The sequence below is a fragment of the Zeugodacus cucurbitae genome, chromosome 6 (genome assembly GCF_028554725.1).
Source record: "Zeugodacus cucurbitae isolate PBARC_wt_2022May chromosome 6, idZeuCucr1.2, whole genome shotgun sequence".
NCBI lineage: Eukaryota > Metazoa > Arthropoda > Insecta > Diptera > Tephritidae > Zeugodacus > Zeugodacus cucurbitae.
Genome location: NC_071671.1, coordinates 33547111 through 33569909, shown reverse-complemented (window position 1 = coordinate 33569909; position 22799 = coordinate 33547111). Strand labels below are relative to the sequence as shown.

General features: G+C 34.3%; 1 protein-coding gene across 7 annotated transcripts in view; it reads right to left on the bottom strand.

Annotated features, from left to right (window-relative positions):
- The window catches only part of LOC105219887 (CCR4-NOT transcription complex subunit 11-like), a 128631-nt gene that overhangs the window by 76749 nt on the left and 29083 nt on the right, over positions 1–22799 (bottom strand). For 3 of the 7 annotated variants that reach the window (XM_054234386.1, XM_054234385.1, XM_054234387.1), the window contains exon 2: positions 21840–22255. In XM_054234386.1, coding sequence (XP_054090361.1) covers positions 21840–22250 — 411 coding nt within the window. In that variant the 5' untranslated portion in view covers positions 22251–22255. Of the gene's footprint in view, positions 1–21839; positions 22280–22799 lie in introns of those variants that run through there. The other 4 variants (XM_054234388.1, XM_054234389.1, XM_054234384.1 and 1 more) reach the window with 2 other exon arrangements.

Sequence of the window (22799 nt, the reverse complement as noted above, 5' to 3'; positions counted from 1 at the left end):
ATATTATGCCTGGGCGGACTATATAGAGCAATTAAGTATAATGACCGACTGTGCGTTTTTACTGAAATTGCTGTAGCTTGACTTTCTTCAGTCTTAATCTGAGCTTTTTCGGACTTTTGATAAAAATCGCGCGCGCGAATAGGAAGTGCTGAATTTGCTGGGTGCGGAGTGTGGTATAAATCATAATTTTTAAATTTTAAAAATTAATGATTCGTAAAATGTGTTTCGGACAACAAGCATACATCAATATTTCTGTCGTTTAGAATAACTTCCAATTCATTTTTACTTTTGGAAAGACCATTGGCGTTCCATAGCATTATTTTCAGAGTTACTGTTCATCAATAAATTGTATATGGTATTCAAGAGCGCTGAGCCGCTGATTTATGGACTTAAATAATTTTTATTGTTTGTTTGGTTTATTCAGAATTTGGGATAACGCACTACTTTTTATATTTTTGCGACAAAAGTTGCTAGGAGAGTATTATAGTTTTGTTCACATGTTTGTAACACCAAAAACTAAAAGAGTTAGATGTAGAGTCATATATACTATACATATTTATGTAATTGATTACACATCACTTCAAAAGTTTTAAGCTTTTCATTTACTAGTTAGTTAGCCTTTTGTAATTCTCTAATTTTATTTACTGTTTCTCGGCATCTCCTCATGTTGAGATTCAGCCATTTTTTGTTCTTAGTGATTTCCCTACTTGGTGTTAGCAACCAGTCGTTTGGTCGGTAATGCAGTTGGGAATAAAATTTTTGATTCTGTATTTAATAAACTTGTATGGCAGCTTTGATCACAGCTGGCAATTGTAAGAAGAGAACAGCTGATTGTACATATAATTATTTACTTACGCATATGTTCAGTACGGCTGTCTCTATTTATAATAACGTTGTTTTTTTATTTTGTTTTATTTAATTGCTTTTATAATTTTACGGTTCACTAACGAATCGTTTAAGCAATTTTGTTTTCTTTTTTATCAGATTCCGCAAACCACAAAAGTGAAGATATATTAAATTTTCGCCAGGACTCTGTGTCTTTCTTTAATGCACACTAAATGCGCTTTCGCATTCAGTTTAACAATGTAATTTAGACTCTTTCACGGCACCGAAAATTGCACTTGCGTTCCCTTCAACTGTATTTCAGGGGAAAAAATTGTGTCGCAAATAAAATAAATCGACTGATAATAAAACATTTAACGAAAGTGACTCCCGTTGGATTGCACGGAAAATACGAGAAATTGAAAAAATCCTTGGGAAAAACCACAAGAAGAATGCTCAGAGAAGCTAATTAAAATGGCCGCACAGCCCGAAATAAACTAGTGAAAAATGCTAAAACTCGAAGCGCAAGGTTAAAGGTTGCAAACGAACAGTTGTATAAGCCTGCAAATTCTGGAATACCTTAATTTTTACAGATGAGAGTAATTTCAATCGGATAGAAATAGATATGTATGGACAAAACCGAAAATCATGGTGGAGAACATGTAATGGTGTGGGGATGCATGTCGTCTTCTGGGGTCGAGAATTTGGGATTCATCGATTGTAATATGTACTAGAGTGTGTATTTGGACATTTTGAAACGATATTTGCTACAAAATGCCGCGAAATTAAATACTTTTGATAACCTTCGGTACTAGCAAGATAAAGATACGAAGGACATATTCGGAGTTGTGCAAAGTTGGCTTATTTGGAACTGTCCACATAGTACGAACACCAGCGCAATCTTCAGATTTGAATGCAATTTAGACTCTGTGGTCAGTTTTGGAAGGAGACATGCGAAAAACTTAGAAATAAAGCCGACTTGAAGAACGAGCTGCAAACAGAACGGAAAAAAATTGCTCCAAACTATACAAAGAAATTGGTAGAATCCATGCTGAAACTAATGAAAATAGTTATTGATAGTAAGAGGCATTCCACAAAATTTTATTCGATCTAAAAGTTCAGTGATGTCCTTAAAAAAATGCAATATCTTTTGATTTTGTGTGTGTATGTTTTTGTTGAAGACAAATAAAATAACTATAAAATCTGATTCTTTTAAGCATAAATTTAATGTTATTTAAATTTTAACATTTAAACATTTAAATTTTTTGGAAAATGTATTTAGTTTTCAAGTAATACTTGCTTTACTATTCCTTGTATGGTTGCATCACTTTGGCTGTGAGCCACTGTATGTATATTTCCTTTTTCAGTTTATATGAAACACACCCAATATACAATTTAAAATATTTACTCCATCGTAGAATTACCGTTGAAGAACCTCATAAAAGAAATGGTCCGGTACAATGCACTAACTGTCAAGAGTATGGGCATACTAAATCTTATTGCACATTATGAATATCCCTCGTAATGAAAATGTAGAAATTACAGACCAGAGTGCGAAACCTGGTAATTCTAAGAATATCCGTGTCCAAGGAAGCTATGCAAAAACACAAACTGGAGTTAATACGATTTCTGACCGAAAAAAGCATAGATGTTATGCTGCTGTCAGAAACTCATTTAACAAATAAAAACAATTTCTTTATACCGGGATATCGACTTCATGTTACAAATCATCCAGATGGAAAGGTGCACGGTGGTACAGCAGTATTGGTTAGAAATCGGCTAAACCACCATGCTTTAGAACCGCATGCTACAGCGCAGTTACAAGCTACAACAATATCATTGAAAAATCGAGGTTCTGACCTCAATCTGACGGCTATATACTGTCCACCTCGTTTTAAAATTACTGACTGTGAATTTAAAGATTTTTTTGGAACGCTAGGTCCAAGATTTCTAGCAGGCGGAGATTACAATGCAAAACACATATACTGGGGCTCACGTCTTATTAATCCGGAAGGACGACAGCTGTACTACACTATTCTAGATAAGCACAATAACCTTGATATAATATCTCCTGGTAAGCCAACATACTGGCTCAGTGCTAGAAACAAAATACCAGACTTAATTGATTTCGCAGTAGTCAAAAACATAGATAGATCGCTTATAACAGTGGATACATGTATTGACTTATGTTCTGATCATTCTCCTGTACTTATAACATTATGCGAACAGCCCATGATAGTTGAGCCAAAAGTATCTCTAACATCTTTTAAAACAAACTGGTTGAAATATAGAAAATATATCAGTAGCCACATTAATATCGATTTAAAAATAAATACAGAAACAGATATTGATGAAAGAATAATGTAATTCAATGATGTAATAACTAATGCAGCTGTCTTGGCAACACCTAAAAGAAACATTAAGGTTTTTAGAAACATCACTAATAATGAAATAGAAAAGCTTGTAAGTGAGAAAAGGCAAGCGAGACGTGAATGGCAGTTAAGTCGTTCCCCTTCAACTCTGCGTCAACTGAAATCGGCTGTACGTAAGTTAAAAAAATCACTTAAACGCGATAAAGAATGCAATACTGAAAATTATATAAAGCACCTGTGTCCAATTTCTAGCAAGAAAAACTCCCTTTGGAAAGCCCAACAATCTTTTAGGCCACCAGTAGATTCCAACATGCCTATAAGACACTTTTTTTTTTTTTTTTTTTATAAATATTAATGAGCAAAAATGCAAGCATGTTACATTTTCTCTAAGACCAGAAACATGTCGGACAGTTAAAATAAACAATGTACTAGTACCCCAAGCGAATGAAGTAATTTATCTTGGGATTCACCTGGATCGAAGGCTCACGTGGCGGAAACATATAGCGAGTAACTTGCATGAAGTTAAGAGCAGCAAATTTAAATTGGCTTCTAAACAAAACATTCTAAACTTAGCCTAGACAACAAAGTCCTATTATACAATGCAATCATAAAACCGATTTGGATGTATGGTATTCAACTGTGGGGTACGACCTGTGCAACCAACATTGATATAATTCAGAGATTCCAATCTAAAATGCTTAGAACAATAACGGGTTCACCATGGTACATGCGTAACGAAAATATCCATAAAGATCTTGATATTCCTATGGTAAAGAAGGAAATAGAGGACAGCAGAAAGAAATATATTTCTAAACTTCGTGAACGTCTAAACCCATTGGCTAATGCCTTGGTACATTCCTGCAATCAAACACGTTTAAAAAGAAGAGATCTACCTATCTTTAGTAGGCAACTAAAGAGCAACGTTCTACCAAAACAGCTCAACCACATTCTTGAGCTTACTTAGTTGTAAATAGATTTAAGATTTTAATACTTATTGTTAGGCTTTAACCAAAGCAGATTCAATAAATAAAGAAATATTGAAGAAAACAAAAAAGTTTATATTGGGTTGGCAAATATCTCCCTTGACTCGACTTTTGGTCTTTTGAATTTCGCGGCTATGCCTAAAGAGCTACAGAGCTCATATCTGGCAATACTATACATATTTGAAAGGTCTTGACATAACGTACAAAACGACGATATGCCATTAGTTTGGATATTGCGTTCAAAAATTATAGTCGTGTAAACGTGGAGTTCACTAACGACGAAATTCGCGCAATTTTAAAGTTTTACTTCGTTAAAGGCAAATCCGCTAAAGAAACGTTCCGTGTTTTCGACGATTCAGAGTGGTGAAAACGACACCAGCCGGCGGAAGACCTGTGACGACGAATACTGATCAAATCATGGAAAACATCGAATTAGACCAGCATGTGGCATCTCGTGACATCACCCAGGAGATGGGAGTTAGTCACCAAACCATTTCCAGAAGGCTGGATACAAAACAAAGCTTGATGTTTGACTGCCGCATGATTTGACGCAAAATAATCTTCTGGACCGAATCAACGCCTGCGATACTCGACGGCCGGTGAATCGTCCCAAACAGTGGGCAAGCTGGGAGCTGATCCCATATGGCCAGACGCTTAATTCTACCATCTACTTCGAACAGCTGGACCGCTTGAAGCAGGCGATCGAAGAGAAGCGTTTAAAATTGGCCAACAGGAAGGGTGGAGTGCTCCACCAGGACAACGCCAGACCACACACTTCGTTGGTGACTCGTCAGAAGCTAAGGAAGCTCGGATGGGAGGTTTTACCGCATCCATCATATAGCCCGGACATAGCGCCAAGTGATTACCACCTGTTCCTGTCCATGGTGAACGCCCTTAGTGGTGTAAAGTTCAAATCAAAAGAGGCTTGTGAAAAGTGGCTGTCCGAGTTCATCGCAAATAAGGAAGGGGGCTTCTACAAGGGGGGCATTATGAAGTTGCCGTCAAGATGGAAACAGATTATCGAACGAAACGGCGCATATTTGAACTAAATCCGATCACTGTAACACTTTTAACAAAGCATTGAAAAAAAAAGCAAAAATGCGAAAGGGAGATATTTGCCAACCTAATAGGTATGTAATACAATATTTGTATTTTTTATGTTATTAATTTTTATCACTCACTCACTGAGACGAAAAATAACCCCATAATAATAATAATAATCCAAATAGGGTTTTTGCATCTATCTCACAAACCAATAGAGCTACATATATAAACCAAACATTATGCAGTTGGTTGCCTTACGTACACCATCAGACACCATGAAAATAGTTGAAATTGGATAATAACCACGCCCACCTCTCATACAGAGGTTAGGATGAAAATTACTAAAAGTGCGTTAACTCACTAACGAAAAACGTCAGAAACACTAAATTTTACAGAAGAAATAGCAGAAACTAGCTGCACTCAGATTTTTTTACAAAATGTTCTTATTCCTTCACTTTATAATACCTCAGTTATTGGTAATTCTCTCAGAATTCTAAGGAGATGTGTTTTTTATAAGTATGATGTGCCTCTGTGCCAAAATTTTGCCGAAATCAGGTCAATATTTGCTCTACCCCCTATATACCTGATATACCGATTTTCAAACTTTAGGTGAACTCTATACCGTATATATCGGTTATTATGTGAGATATATTGCTTAAATTTATTAATATAATTAAAGAAAGTTTACTTTTAATAAGTGTAATCTAAAGCTAAGTATTTGTGCTAATTTGCTTTTGTGTTATATTTAAATTTTAATTTTATTTTAACTATTTTCTTAAAGTCAAATTTGAGTGTGAGCTTTCAAAGAGTACGGACGTGTTTAATGCGCTCCGTGAAAACTTTCATAATAAATTAATAATAAAAGCAAAACAAAAAAATAAACAACCAATAACTTGTGTATTCGAAATTTGAAATCAAAACACAAATCATAAACAAAACAAATTAGTTTAAAATAACAATAAATAACAAACAACATATAAAAGTGAACAAAACAAACAAATAAAAAAACAAATATGAGCGCTAGCGCTGCGCAGTCTCAACAGCAAGGTCGTAGGCATTCTCTGAACGCCTACTTCAGCTTTGTTGAGCCTGCAAAATCTGCTCTCTCAAATAAACAATCAAACGGTGAGAAAGATGAGTCATCGAAGCGCTCAGCCGAGCAGCAGAAGGGATCAGCAGAAACTGAAAAAAACAGCAAGTGCGCAACAACAAATCAGCAGGCAACATCAACCAAGCAGGTATCAGCAAACGAGCGGACAACAATGGAAAAAACAATGCAAGGTGAGCATGTACCGAAGAGAAAAGTACAATCTGTACAGACTGGCATTGACCGCTACGTCAACATAAAAAGGAAATCAAGTCCTATCAAGACAGCGGTTAATGCCAAAAAGTTTCAACCCGCCACGCTTAATACAAATAAGCCTGGAAATTTAAATGGCAACAGATTTGCCATACTAAGCAATGGTTTGGACGACGATGCGAAGGGTGCCACCACAGTCGCGAATGCTAAGCCGCCGCCAATATATTTACGTGAGCGTAGCTCAAATGCACTTGTTGATAAACTCAGTGAAATTGTAGGTACCAACAATTTTCATATCGTGCCTTTGAAAAAAGGCAAGATTGATGAAACTAAAATACAATCCTACACTGAGAAATGTTTTATGGATATAGTGAAATTTTTGTCAAATAACAACAAGAATTATTATTCTTATCAACTGAAGAGCTCTAAAGGCCTAGTTGTTGTTGTAAAAGGCATTGAGTCTTCGGTAGAATCTAATGATATCAAAGAAGCCCTTGAAGAATGCGGCTTTGGAATTAAAAATGTGGTAAATATCTTCAATAGAAATAAAGTACCACAACCAATGTTTAAAATTGAATTGTTGCCAAACTCTAATCCAATAAAAAAGAATGAAACACACCCAATATACAATTTAAAATATTTACTCCATCGTAGAATTACCGTTGAAGAACCTCATAAAAGAAATGGTCCGGTACAATGCACTAACTGCCAAGAGTATGGGCATACCAAATCATATTGCACTCTACGCAGTGTTTGTGTGGTGTGTGGTGATTTGCACCCAACATCAAAATGCACTCTTAAAAAAGAGGATACAAATAAAAAATGCAGTAACTGTGGAGGAAATCATACTGCTAACTACAGGGGCTGCCCTGTATATAAAGACTTGAAATCAAAATTGTCACTGGGAATTCAAGCTCGTCGTAACCAAATGTTGAATATCCCTCGTAACGAAAATGTAGTAATTACAGACCAGAGTTCGAAACCTGGTAATTCTAAGGATATCTTTGTCCAGGGAAGCTATGCAAATGTGGTAAAAGGCAACGCTGTGCAAATGCAACAACCGCAAAACCCACCAAGTGGAGGTATTGAAAATATGATTCTAAATCTGACTCAATGTATGACACAATTCATGTCTACGATGCAAAACATGATCCAAGATTTGATCAAATCTCAAAATCAAATGTTACAAACTTTATTATCTAAAAAATGAGTATACTAAATATTTGTATATGGAATGCCAACGGTGTAAACCAACACAAACTGGAGTTAATACGATTTCTGACTGAAAAAAACATAGATGTTATGCTGATATCAGAAACTCATTTAACAAATAAAAACAATTTCTTTATAGCGGGATATAGACTTCATGTTACAAATCATCCAGATGGAAAGGCGCACGGTGGAACAGCAGTATTGGTTAGAAATCGGCTAAACCACCATGCTTTAGAACCACATGCTACAGCGCAGCTACAAGCTACAACAATATCATTGAAAAATCGAGGCTCTGACCTCAATCTGACGGCTATATACTGTCCACCTCGTTTTAAAATTACAGACTGCGAATTTAAAGATTTTTTTGGAACGCTAGGTCCAAGATTTCTAGCTGGTGGTGATTATAATGCAAAACACATGTACTGGGGCTCACGTCTTATTAATCCGAAAGGACGACAGCTGTACTACACTATTATAAGTAAGCACAATAACCTTGATATAATATCTCCTGGTAAGCCGACATACTGGCCCAGTGATAGAAACAAAATACCAGACTTAATAGATTTTGCTGTAGTCAAAAATATAGATAGATCGCTAATAACAGCAGATACATGTACAGACTTATCTTCAGATCATTCTCCTGTACTAATAAAGTTATTCGAACAGCCCATGATAGTTGAGCCAAAAGTATCTCTAACATCTTTTAAAACTAACTGGTTGAAATATAGAAAATATATCAGTAGCCACATTAATATCGATTTAAAAATAAGTACAGGAAGAGATATTGATGAAAGCGTAATGGAATTCAATGATGTAATAACAAATGCAGCTGTCTTGGCAACACCTAAAAGAAAAGTTAAGGTTTTTAGAAACATGACTAATAATGAAATAGAAAAGCTTGTAAATGAGAAAAGGCAAGCGAGACGTGAATGGCAGTTAAGTCGTTCCCCTTCAACTCTGCGTCAACTGAAATCGGCTGCACGTAAGTTAAAAAAAGCACTTAAACGCGATGAAGAATACAATACTGAAAATTATATAAAGCACCTGTGTCCAAATTCTAGCAAGAAAAACTCCCTTTGGAAAGCCCAAAAGTATTTTAAGCCTCCAGTAGATTCCAAGATGCCTATAAGACAGTCGAATGGTAATTGGGCGCGCAGTAATGAGGAAAAGGCAAATTGCTTTGCAAATCACCTTGAAAAGGTATTTCAACCCAATGTACCAAAAAACAACTTTAAGTTGCCAACTTTGCCCAATATTGCAAACGAGTCAAGCGTGTCTATTAGGACGTCTACTTATGAAATTATCAAGATCCTAAAAGAGCTAAATCCGAAAAAGTCTTCAGGACACGATAATATTACTCCAAAAATGTTAATTGAGTTGCCAAATATTGCTATATCAGTGCTCTCTTTGCTCTTTAATGCAATTCTTGGTTTCGGGTACTATCCAATTTCGTGGAAAAAGTCGCAGATCATCATGATAGATAAACCTGGAAAAGACTTAACACAACCATCTTCCTACAGACCAATAAGTCTCTTACCATGTCTTTCCAAAATATTCGAAAAAGTTTTACTATCAAAAATGTCTCCTTTCCTCCACGAAAATAATATAATACCAACCCATCAATTCGGGTTTCGTGCTAAACATGGCACAGTAGAGCAAGTGAATAGAATTACAAACGAAATCAGGAAAGCATTCGAGCACAGAGAGTACTGTTCAGCTATTTTTCTCGATGTAGCTCAGGCGTTCGATAAGGTCTGGCATGAAGGCCTTTTATGGAAAATCAAAAACGTTTTACCTTACGAATTGCATAAAACATTGGAGTCATATTTAAGAAATAGGAAATTTACGGTTAAAGTAGCAGATTTTATATCAGAAGAACGAGCAATAAGGGCCGGTGTACCTCAGGTCAGTGTATTAGGCCCCACTCTGTACATAATATATACAGCAGACCTTCCAATAGCTAACAACGTATTGACATCCACTTTTGCGGATGACACAGCCATAGTAAGCCGAAACAAATGCCCCATTAGAGCATCAAGAGTATTAGAGGAGCACTTAACTTGTGTCGAAGAATGGCTAGCCAACTGGCGTATAAAAATTAATGAGCAAAAATGCAAGCATGTTACATTTTCTCTAAGGCCAGAAACATGTCGGACAATTAAAATAAACAATGTATTAATACCCCAAGCGAATGAAGTAACTTATCTTGGGATTCACCTGGATCGAAGGCTTACGTGGCGGAAACATATAGCGAGTAAAGTAACTTACATGAAGTTAAGAGCAGCAAATTTAAATTGGCTTCTAAACAAAAATTCTAAACTTAGTCTAGACAACAAAGTCCTGTTATACAATGCAATCATAAAACCGATTTGGATGTATGGTATTCAACTGTGGGGTACGACCTGTGCAACCAACATTGATATAATTCAGAGATTCCAATCTAAAATGCTTAGAACAATAACGGGTTCACCATGGTACATGCGTAATGAAAATATCCATAAGGATCTTGATATTCCTATGGTAAAGAAAGAAATAGAGGACAGCAGAAAGAAATATATTTCTAAACTTCGTGAACATCCAAACCCATTGGCAAACGCCTTGGTACATTCCAATCAAACTCGTTTAAAAAGAAGAGATCTACCTGCCTACTAAAGAGCAACGTTCTGCCAAAAAGCTCAAACACATTCTTGAGCTTACTTAGTTGTAAATAGATTTAAGATTTTAATACTTATTGTTAGGCTTTAAACAAAGCAGATTCAATAAATAAAGAAATATTGAAAAAAAAAAAAAAGTCTGGTGCCGAGTCTTTTAAGTCATTTGTTGTTGTTATCAATTATCAATTCTATTTCCTACTTTGCAATTGTTTGTGCGATTGCATATTGTTTTTGTTTTAATTTGCTCTTTTTCTTTTGATTCGTCTTTTTTTCTTTCATTTTTGCTCACAACTGTTTGCGTGTTATTTTTAAGTGGCTCAGTGCTTCTCAAACTGCTCACTATTATATTGGTTGTAATCTCGGCTAATTCAGTATAACTATCTTTGTTTTTCTACTTACTATTATATCATATTTTAATTTTTATTATTATTTACTATTTTGTTTTTTCCTTCAATTTAAATTTTTTTTCATAATGACTTGCAATTTTCCGAATTGTACTATTAAAGGCGATTCTGATCGTTTTGTTTCTTGTTGGCTTTGTGACGGGCTTGCCCATCTTAAATGTGCTGGATTGACAGCTTCTTAGATTCTATTCTCGATGGAAAGGGTCTACGCTGGTCGTGCTTAAAGTATAGACCGACAGATATTGAATTATTTAAAGTTTTTAAACAGGCGCGCAATAATTTTGAAGAAATCGGTCGAGAACTTCAAAACCTTACAGAAAAATTTAAGCATTATGAAGTGTTGTTTCAATCATTTAAATGAATAAATGATCAAGATGATATCGCTAAGCCTTCATCAAAACGTAAACGTCCGTCTAATGAAGAACCTGCCACTTTGTCCGTAAGAAGTATATCACCGGTGAAATTAGACCATATTAATCTCTCATCTCCTTGCCCTCAAGGAGAGAAGCCTTCCTCTTCAAAAGTGCTTAATCCTCCGAAAACAATTAACGATAACCTTAAGCGGAAAACTATTCAGGATCCGCCTCCTATTAACTCTGAGTTTGTGGCAAACAATTTGGTAGTAATACCTCAACGAAAATCAATTTTCGTTTCGAAATTCGCTTCGGATACCACAATCGAAGATATAAAGTTTTACATCTCGTCGAAATTAAAAATTAACGATATTGATATTGATACTATTAGCTGTGCATTCTTCAATTTCATCTGAAGAAGTAGAAGTTCCTCATGCGGACTTTATTGAATTTAAGTGCATACGAATTTGTATTAATAAATGTTCTATTTATCTAACTTTATCTTATATTCCGCCTCAATCGGACTTATCTGTATATACGCAGCATGCTTCTTTAATAAATAATGTTTTTTCAATTGCTAAGAATACTGATTACATAATTGTTCTAGGCGATTTCAATTTACCGTTTGTATCTTGGAAATCTGTTGACGATTGCATTACTCCTTCTTGCACTCGTTTAAGCTTTAATGAGTTTTTGGAAGAAATGTCTGGGATGGGTCTTAACCAAATTAACTTAATTCCGAACAAGTTTGGTAAATTCTTAGATTTGGTCTATGTTGATAATACTTCAACAGTTTCTGTGGTCCGATCTGATCCTTTAGTTTTGCCAGAGGACTCTTATCACCCTGCCTTGGAAATTAATATCGAAATCATAGACGAATTACTTGTATGCAACAAACAGGACCTTTGTTCTCGGTTCAACTTTGCGAAAGCTAACTTCAAAAAGATTAATTGTGAACTTTCTAAATTGACTTGGCCTGATTATAGTGGTAATATTGAATTAAATGTATCACATTTTAATGAAACAATTTTTAATATTTTTGAAAGATTTGTTCCGAAATGTTTTATTATCAAAAGAAAAAGTTCAAATTTGTGGTATTCGAATGAGCTATGTAAATTAAAAATAAAAAAGCTCGTGCTTTTAAACTTTATAAAAGAACTGGAGCTCTTGTTGACTATTTAAAATATTCTAAATTGCGTCGTAAGTTTGAGGAACTTAACAAAAAATGTTATAAAAACTACATAATCAAAGTAAAAAATAATATTATTCGTAATCCGAAATTGTTTTATGGTTTCGTTAACTCCAAACGCATAATTTCAAATTTTCCGTCCGCGATGAAATATAAATCAACAATGTCATGTGACAATTATATTATTTCTAATATGTTTGCAGAATTCTTCAAATCCAATTATTGTTCAAACTACCCTATGAATGTGCCATATCATCAAGTGTTATGTCCGAGTACTGTAATTAATACACCAATTATTTCTGAAACAGATGTCTTAAATTATTTAGTTACGTTAAAAAATTCGTTTAAATATGGCCCTGATATGATTCCCCCAAGCTTTCTTAAAAACTGCGCAAAATATATCTATCTGCCCTTAACTAAGCTTTTTAACCTATCTCTTTAACAAGGTATTTTTCCGTCAATGTGGAAAAACTCTTTTATATTACCTTTGCATAAAAGTGGAGTTAGATCATCTGTTGAGAACTATAGGGGGATAGCTAAAATGTCAGCTATACCCAAACTTTTTGAAGCTATTGTCACTGACCAAATAACTTTCTTAATCTCTCCTTTAATTTCATTCTCTCAGCATGGATTTTGTAAAGGGAAATCTACAGTAACAAACTTGCTTGAATTTGTAAACCATGTGTCAATGGGTTTTAGGGATAACAAGAATACTGATGTTATATATACAGACTTTAGTAAAGCATTCGATAGAGTAAACCACTCAATTCTTTTGCAAAAACTGAATCTTCTTGGTTTTCAACCAAGACTTCTTGAATAGGTATCCTCATATCTTACTAACAGAAAACAACAAGTTTTATTTAATAATACATTATCCGATTCAATTAGTGTCACTTCAGGGCTTCCACAGGGTAGTCATCTCGGCCCGATTCTGTTCTTGTTATTCATCAATGATATACCTTCAGTAATTAAGTTTTCAGAAATTTTATTATATGCGGATGATGTAAAACTTTTTAAATCATATACTTCTCATAACGAAAGGACTGAGTTGCAATCGGATTTAAATAATTTAGTTACTTGGTGTCACAAAAATGATATGCCACTGAATCTTAAAAAATGTAAAACGATGTGCTTTTCCCGTAGAACTGTTGATCTTTCCCCCTATGTAATAAATAACTTCAGTTTAGAGCAAGTTTTTAGCTTTGTTGATTTAGGAGTTAATATGGACCCTAAACTAAATTTTAATTCTCATGTAAATTCAATTGTCTTAAAAGCTAAAGGTGCTCTTAGCTTTGTTAAACGTTGGTCTAAAGAATTTAGTGATCCGTATATTACTAAAATTCTTTTTACAACATTGGTAAGGCCTATATTGGAGTACGGTTCTGTGGTATGGAATCCTAGCTATCAATCTCATTCTGATAAGCTTGAGTCCGTTCAAAAACAATTTTTACTTTTTGCTTTAGGCCACTTACATTGGGATTCAAGATTGAATCTTCCCCCGTATACTAGTCGTTTAAAACTTATAAATCTTCCCACACTCACTAGTCGCTGAGAAATGCTAGGTATAATATTTCTAGTAAAATTTCTGAATGGTTTAGTTTGTAGCTCATTCCTTTTGTCTGATATTAAGTTTAATGTCCCATTGCGTTCATCCAGGCAGTTTAGACCATTATTTCTAAAATCTTCTAGAACAAATTTTGAGTTAAATGAACCATTCTGCCGAATATGTCAAGATTTTAATTCGCATTCCAGCACATTTGATCCATCTGACTCAATATTTAGCATCAAAAAAACTATTTTGTCTTCTCTTAATAAGTAATATTCAGAAATTTTTAACTTTTTGTTTTTATAAATTTTTAATTCTCAGTTGTTGAAATGTTTGTTTCTGTAGCTGAGCAGTTTTGAGAACCGGACGCTTAAAAATCTCTTGCCTTTCTAGACTCGGCAAATTCCGCTCGTATGCGGACTGCGCCCCACGCGTCGGTTGGGCGGGAGAAGGGTAATCGTTTGGGTTAATAAAGTGTGCGTAAAGTCTTGCAAATAATGTAGTTTGGAGATAAAAAGTTTACATGCAAATCTTTTTCAAACAATCATGGTCAAAAAATCCAATTAAAATAAACCATAAACGAATTTTTTCATACAATGTTCAAAGATACTATTAAGATTAAGTATCTGGTTTAATAATGCCCTTCATTTCTTCCAGAAATTCAATATAGTCAAAAAACAAAAAAGAACTGAAAATCACACCAAAAAAGTTTACATTCATGTTTGGGGTATTTTTTTTTTGCTCGTTTTTCGGGGAAATCTAAAGGTAATAAATAATTTTTGTTTAAAACTATTCAATGGCTTAAATGATTTTGCAGGAGAATTTTAATTTTGTGTCAAACGGCATAGTGTAAAATAGAAATGGGGCGCGGTCGTGAAATTCCATTTGAGATACGGAAAAGTATCTTAGGCTTGTATTTAAAGGGGAAAGGAAACGTGCAAATGGTCGAATTATTAACAAACCGCCATCGAATGAGAAGACAATAATTCAAACATATGAAAAGTCTGGAATTTTACAGTTTAGGTCGTCCAAAAAAGTTAACAGCTCACGGTGAACGTAAAATCCTGGGACCAATACAGGCAGACCCAAGCCAATTAGCACCAGAAATATAGAAGGAGGTATTACGCAGTTCAGGGTGTAGCGTGCATCCTCAAACTATTCGAGATGTGCTTTACCATGCACGAACAACACGCACGGCAGAAATCCAAGAAAATACGCTGAGGAACCTGACTTGTTTTGGGATGCGATTTTTGTCGTTTTTTTTAATAAAAGAAATGATTTAATTGAGGTTCTTCTAAAAAATAACATGTACGTAAACTTTTTTATGCCGAATATACGGGACGAATTGTAGGTTATCTTAATAATATTAAATAAATAAATTGCTCGGTTACATCCGAATTCAGCCTTTATTTAACCAATTAACGCCCAAATCAAAACTGGTGGTAGAAAATTGTTTTGTCATTTATTAATTCATTCATGGACAAATAAAAAGCTAAAAAGAAAAACTTAAAATGTTTCGTTTAATTTAATTTAAGTATGAAATTGAGCAAAGCACCTGAGTTCAACGCAAAAAGTTTTTGTGCGCAATTCACAAGTCCAGCTGTATTGCTTTTTCCTTTCGAATATTACACCATCGTCGTAATTTTCTAAGGGCTCTATTTTATCATTTGTATTGTACTTCCAACGTACCACTGTAATCCCATTATTCTTGTCAAAAGGATAATCATATCCTACTCCACTTATTTTCTTAATTTATTTTATGGATATAAGTGGACAACTTTTTGTTCCAGCGGCTTTGTAACTTAATTATTTTAGATCGCATAGCATGGGGTAGTTATTAAAATAATTCTCAAATTACTCAATATGTTCCGTTGGTACTATAATAAGGCATTATTCTAGTAAGGACTTGACTACTCGTTCACCAAGTGAATCTTTAGTCATCTCTACAGTCTTAACACAGTACAAGCTAATATCCAAGCCTAACCAGTTTTCCAATTACTGTTTTGCAGGATGTCGGCCAAAGAATTTAATCATGGACTTATCCACTGAAAGTGTTTCCCACTGGCTCAAAATTTTCTGAATACATAGAAGTCTTACCTTAAACATTTAGTCTGTTGGATTAGTAACTATACTGTTATCAACAAAATTAAGGTTTATTTTTATTTCTAAAAACCTTTTTCCACTTATTACATTTCGCAGCAACAACGAACTTCAATTTGTTCTGGCAAATGTTCAGCTTGACGAATTTGTGAGATTATTGATTTTGAAGTTAAAGGTATTTATTTTAACTTGTGAAATAAGTTAAGACTAATGTGATTTGTGTTTTTTGTGAAATTAGTGTTTTATATCACCTATATTTTTGTACCTTTTTTTTGTATTTAGCAGAGTCTTAAGGTAATAAAAGTGTTAAAGTTAGATGCGGAAATTTGCGGATGTATTAGCAATCGTCAAAATAGTAATAACCTATGAATTCACTATTTTTACGTTCAAACTCATTATTTGGGCTAAGAAAGCTTGGAAAGAAGGATAAATCGACGTTATTTCAATCAGTGAACGGTTTACTAGAGTAGACATATTAAGTTTTTGTGTTAATTATAATGGTTGTTGAATGGCTTTGAAATATATCAACTTTATTAATTTGCTTTTTTCCTTCATGTTTTTTTTATATGATACTAGCTGACTCGGCGGCGAACTTTTTTCTCCTTAGAGGCAATAAATGAGCAGATTTTTGATTTTATTGACCCTACTGAGTTTACTTTTTTATTAGAATAATCTAAAAAAATAAGTAGTATTGACTACCCCTGGTATTGGAAAATCTACTAATATATAAAACTTTTGAACAGTTTTCTGAATATGGGCACTTCCGCCAGACGGTCCACCACAGACAAAATATTAAAAATTATTAGAATTACAATATTTTTGCATATTTTCATAGGAAATTATTTAAATTTAAAATATTTTAAATTTTAAATTAACTCATAACCAATTACGAGATATAAGAAAGCCAAGTCGCATAAGAGCTACTTTTCTCATTTCGATTTTTCTACTGCATTTGTTTTTTCGTCAAAATTGTTAAAGAAACATATCATGTATAATTTTTTTCTTTGTGTAAAACCATTATAAGGGTACAAAGAGCAAAAAAAAAAATGCATAAGAAAGCATGCGATTGCAAATAACTGTAAGTTTTTGCTCTCTTATTATCCTATATTTTAATGACCCGTGCGACATCAAAAAACAACACTTATTCCCACTGCATCGCAAATAAAAGCAGCAAGCTCGCCAAAATTTGGGTATAAACAGTAAATGTTTATACAATTAAAATAAAAAAATCAGATGATTTGTGGTAACTACTGAAAATTGGTCACGTGCGACATCGTAGGTGTTGAATTTAAAAATTGAAAATTATTTTTTGTCTTATAAAATTGACTTAAGCATGTAAATAGATACGTTTACATTAATTATTTACATATGAGCAAAAACCGCACTTTAAATTCCACTGAAATAGCTGCTCAAATAGATTTTGGGGAAAATTATAGGCTTACAAATCAAAATAAGAGTGCTCACTTTAACAAGGTTGTCAGGAGAAAATCGTTCGCTTTTAAAAGTGACAAGTTAACGCATGACATATTATTTTCTTGAAAAATCTCTTAACTAAAATTAAGAAATTCTTTAGTTGCTTTTCTAAAATATTTATTTTTTTAACGTAACTGCTCTCAGTTTAAAAACAAATTTATGTTATCAAGTCTGGTTGATTTTATAAAATAAGTATGAAGAGTATTTTTCATTAGAATAGAATGGAGTGGGAGCAGTTATCAAAAGGAAAGTCTAGCAGATAATAAAATCCAAAAATTTTTATACCCAAGGACAGTATTTTCTGAAAAAAACTGTATTTCACATTCATCATACTATTTTCATTTCATACTATAGAATTTTTGCTGTGTTTCTCGTTGGATATTAGTTAATATAATTGAATAAATACATTTACTACTTTTTTAATCCATTTTATTGGACTTGTTGTTAAATAATTCCATATTATAACAACAAAATCAATATAAATATTATGATGGAAAAAATGTCCCGTGCGACATGTCCCGTGCGACATGTCCCGTGCGAATGTTGTAAATATTTAATTAAAAAAACTATAAATTATTTTTTGGTGAAATTCATACCAATTTTAAAGTCATCCATTCACAACTCTCTACAATCAAAAACATTTGAATATTGCCTCACAATTCGCTCAAATCGCCGTTTGAACCGTTGTCCCCAAAAACGACTTCCATTTTTTGTCCCGTGCGAATGCCTTGGTTATTTGCAATTATCTTGAAAATGAAAACCGTTCACAAAATGTAGAGCTAATGAAGGGCTATTAAAAAATCCTACTGCCAAAATTAAAAAACATTTTAGTTCATACGTTTTTTTAGTTGAAAGGTTCGACATGGCGGAAATGCCCATATACTATTTCGAAAAAAAACATTAACACACAAAAAGAGTGAGAAATCCATTTACTTCAAATTCCTTGTATAATTGAATCATGATATACAATCACAGGCAACATTAAGTTTTTTGTCATTTGCCCTGTTTTCATTTTCATCATGATATACCAACATTATTTTTATTTTTTTATCAAATTGATGTTGTGATTGATATTTTTTTCGTTTTTCAGTTTTTTTTTTAATTTTTATGAAAAGTTGTACTCAGATGTTTTTGGCAGTTTGGCGCCAATTGGTAATACCAAGTGAAGACAGGTCCTTCTCCACCTGGTCCTTCCATCGGAGTGGAGGTCTCCCTCTTCCTCGGCTTCCACCAGCGGGTATTGCATCGAAAACTTTCAGAGCTGGGGCACTTTCGTCCATTCGAACAACATGACCCAGCCAGCGTAGCCGCTGTCTTTTTATTCGCTGGACTATGTCTATGTCGTTGAATAACACATACAGCTCATCGTTCCATCGTCTGCGGTATTCGCCGTTGCCAATGTTCTGAGGAGCATAAAACTTGCGCAAAATTGTCCTATCGAAAACTCCTAGTGTCGTCTCATCTGATGTTGACATCGTCCAAGCTTCTGCACCATAAATTAGGACGGGAATGATGAGGGACTTGTAGAGTTTAATTTTTGTTCGTCGAGAGAGGACTTTACTTTTCAATTGCCTACTCAGTCCATAGTAGCACCTGTTGGCAAGAGCGAGTCTGTGTTGGATTTCAAGGCTGACATTATTATCGGTGTTGATGCTGGTTCCTAGGACGAAATTATCTACAACTTCAAAATTATTACTGTCAACAGTGACATCAGGTTAAAGAAGTAACGCGATAGCGAGCCACCTTGTCTGAAACCTCGTTTGGTATTGAACGGCTCAGGGAGGTACTACCCGATCCTGACGGAGCTTTTGGTGTTGCTCAACGTCAGTCGACAAATAGATGGTGTGTGTCTATCCTATTTTAACGGTTCTTCTCCAAGATTTGGCGCATGGTGAATATCTGGTCAGTTGTTGATTTTCCAGGTCTAAAGCCACACTGATAAGGTCCAATCAGTTTGTTGACGGTGGGCTTTAGTCTTTCACACAGTACGCTCGATAGAACCTTATAAGCGATGTTAAAGAGGCTTATCCCACAATAGTTGGCGCAGATTGTGGGGTCTCCCTTTTTGTGGATTGAGCAGTGTACACTGAGATTCCAATCGTCGGGCATGCTTTCTTCCGACCATATTCCGCAAAGAAGCTGATGCATGCACCTTATCAGCTCAGCCGTCGTATTTGAATAGCTCGGCCGGCAATCCACTCCAGCTTTGAAAGTGTTTGATGAAGTAAACGCTGACGAAAGCAGAGGTACAAGAATACCTTCACTCCGTTGGAAAGACCAGGTGTAGAAGGACCTGGCTACACTTGGTATCACCAATTGGCGCCAAACAGCAATAACGAAAAGTGAATGGCGAGTTTTTGTTAACTTCGCTATAATCTTATCTTCTTAGTAATGATCTTCGGTTACAGATTGATTTGAAGTTTCGAATTGACGCCAATAGTGGAAAAACACTAAGGAAAATAACAGTGTTGTAGAATAGGAGATGATATTATGAGGCAGTGCATAATAATTATGAGTGATAAAAGTAAGACAAAATACGACAAGGCAATGAACTTCAAAGATTTTATTGAAGGAGATTAGGTGTTATTATATAACACAATATATAGTGTATCCCATATAGACAATTAGAAGACCTAGGGACCTGGCTAGAAATATGTCTAATCGGGACGATCAGGCTTAAGTGGAGAACAGTGTGAAGAACATGTATGTATGTCAGTACAACTAGAACAGACAATTGAAATCGATAACTTACTAGATTTATCCAATGGGTTTGCCAAAGATATTCTATATAAGGGCTGCCGAACTGGCAGTACGACACAGTTCTAATTAGTCATTTCTCGAGTAAAGTGTAAGAAAACAAGTTGTAAACTCTAATAACGAGATAAAGATAAGCGATTTGATTTCATTAACTAAGAACATAATAATAAAGCTTAACTTTTGACGCTGTAAAAATGTGTGCAAAACTGTGGACTACAGTTTCTGCCGTCAAGCTACATTATATCCAAGCTTTTGCATTCACTTAATTTTTCTAAGATATCACACTTATTAATCGATATGTGCGGTATAAGGCCCACCGGAAGTTTGAAAATCCATATATGAGATACATTTTGGACGCTAAAGAAATAATCACCCGATTTTTCCCATTACTAATACTTAACATAAAAAAGTAGCCACACTCCGATGTCGGCGATATTTAGACGGGCGCAAACTATAAATGCACTATTTCTACAAAGCTTCGTTCTGAAATCTTCATGATGTATATATTGTGAAGTGAATTAACCAAATGGACTTCAATATTGTTCTTTAAGGAAAGTAGGGGTAGTTGTGAACCGATTTCCATCATTGGGGTGCCAAAACAATGTATGAAACGAATTTCGTTAAAGTCAAGTAAAGTTGATCAATATGTTTCCGAGATATGGTTTTTGGCCCATAAGTGGGCGGTGGTTCATTTTTATACCAATCTTAGTGCGGGTTTTCGGTACCACCTTTACCATAAAATTTGGGTTTTTTGGTTGATACAGTTTTAGGAGTTTATGAGATATATACAAAAAACTTAATGAGGGCGGGCCACGTCCACTTTCCAAAATAAATTGCTTTCAAACATTCTTTATTACTTAGTTATAGAACTTTATAGGTTTTCGGTTAATACCCTTTTGTGGGCGTAGGAGTGGTTCGATTTAACCCAATTACAATATCAACATTCTTATGGGGCTAAGGAACACGTGTACCAAGTTTCGAACGGACGGACAGACAGACATCCGGATTTCAACTCTACTAGTCACCCTGATCACTTTGTTATATACAGTGCCTTTCCCGCTTATGTGCCAATATTTTGCGGCATCGTTGTTTTTCTCTGCATTTACATATAAAATTCCGCGCTTAAATGCCTGTAATATTTAAATATTACATCTGGCTTAAGCCAGATGGCCTTTTAATATTTTTTGCATTGAATGCGCTGAATATTGTCGAAAGGAAAACATATACATACATATGTATGAAATTAATGTGACTTTCATTCTAAAAGAAAAAATAGTAGATCCAAGTATTTGAGAAAAAGCTTTATAAGTACCATGAGGTGGTTAAGCGGAATTAATTTAAGTGCCTTTCCCGTTTTAGTGCTTCAAAAGTGTTACATCTTTAGCAGTGGCACTTAGCGGGGATTACTGTATAACACTATATTTAACTCGTTTAGTTTTTGGAACAACAAACAATCGTTTATGTGAACAACACTTTTATACTCTGTGCATTTTACAAGAGTATAAAAATTATCAAAAAAAAGGTAGTTGTGTGAATAATTTTTACTAGCTCTGAATGTATGATTATGTAATTTAAAACAATGTATAATACCAACTGTACATAATAATAAAAAAATTACAAAACACTATACCTTAGGTGGAGTTAATCCTATTTGATAAATAAAGTTTGTATGCTTAGCAACTTCTTCCAATAATGTTTTTTGTTCCTGAGGTGTTAATGGCTGGCAAAATGCGACAGTTAAAAGATGTTTAGAGTATGCATCGATGCAGTTCGAGTTATCATATGATACAATCTCATTACCATTCCCCCTATTTTCAAACCAAATAAGTTCACCTTCAAAATCCATTAACGGAGGAGCCAAAGAGAGAACTTCAGGACTAATTGTATTTTTACAGCACATAGTTCCACCAATTGTTGTGGATAAATTGTCGTCGGCTCCAGTTAACCAAAGAAAGTTATTTGACGATGTTAAACAATTCATTACACTCGAAATAACGTTTAGAGGAAGTTCGTTGGTTTCATCAAAGTTTACTCTTTTCATCGTGGCTAAAAATAAACAAACAAAAATATCTAAGACAATTTAATATGTAAATATGAACACATTAGCATCCATATTCTTTGCACTTTACAAATTCAACATATGTATTTCTAATTTATAAAGAATTGAAAAATGTCAAGCATTTCGTATTCTGTGTTTAAAATAAAAGTCTCTTTTCTTGATGAATTGTTAAGAAGTCAAATGCTAGTGGTCTTTACGAATAAAATCTTGTCGTGAAAAGTAAATTTGTGGCAATGGAAATATTTCGTTTTTTTTTATTATTGTTAAACGAAGATGAAAATTGTGAGAATAGGGATCGGTTAATATTTATTTATTTTTGGGTTACTTTTCCAGTTACATAAATATACATATGCATGATGTCCGTGCACTGAAAAGCAAGAATGATAGATAAAAGCAAACACTTACAGCCCTATTCTGTGCACTTTACAAATTCAACAAATTTCTAATTTGTAAAAATTTGAAATGTATCAAGCTTTTCGTATTCTGTGTCTAAAATAAAAAGCTTGTTTCTTGATAAATTGTTAAAAAGTA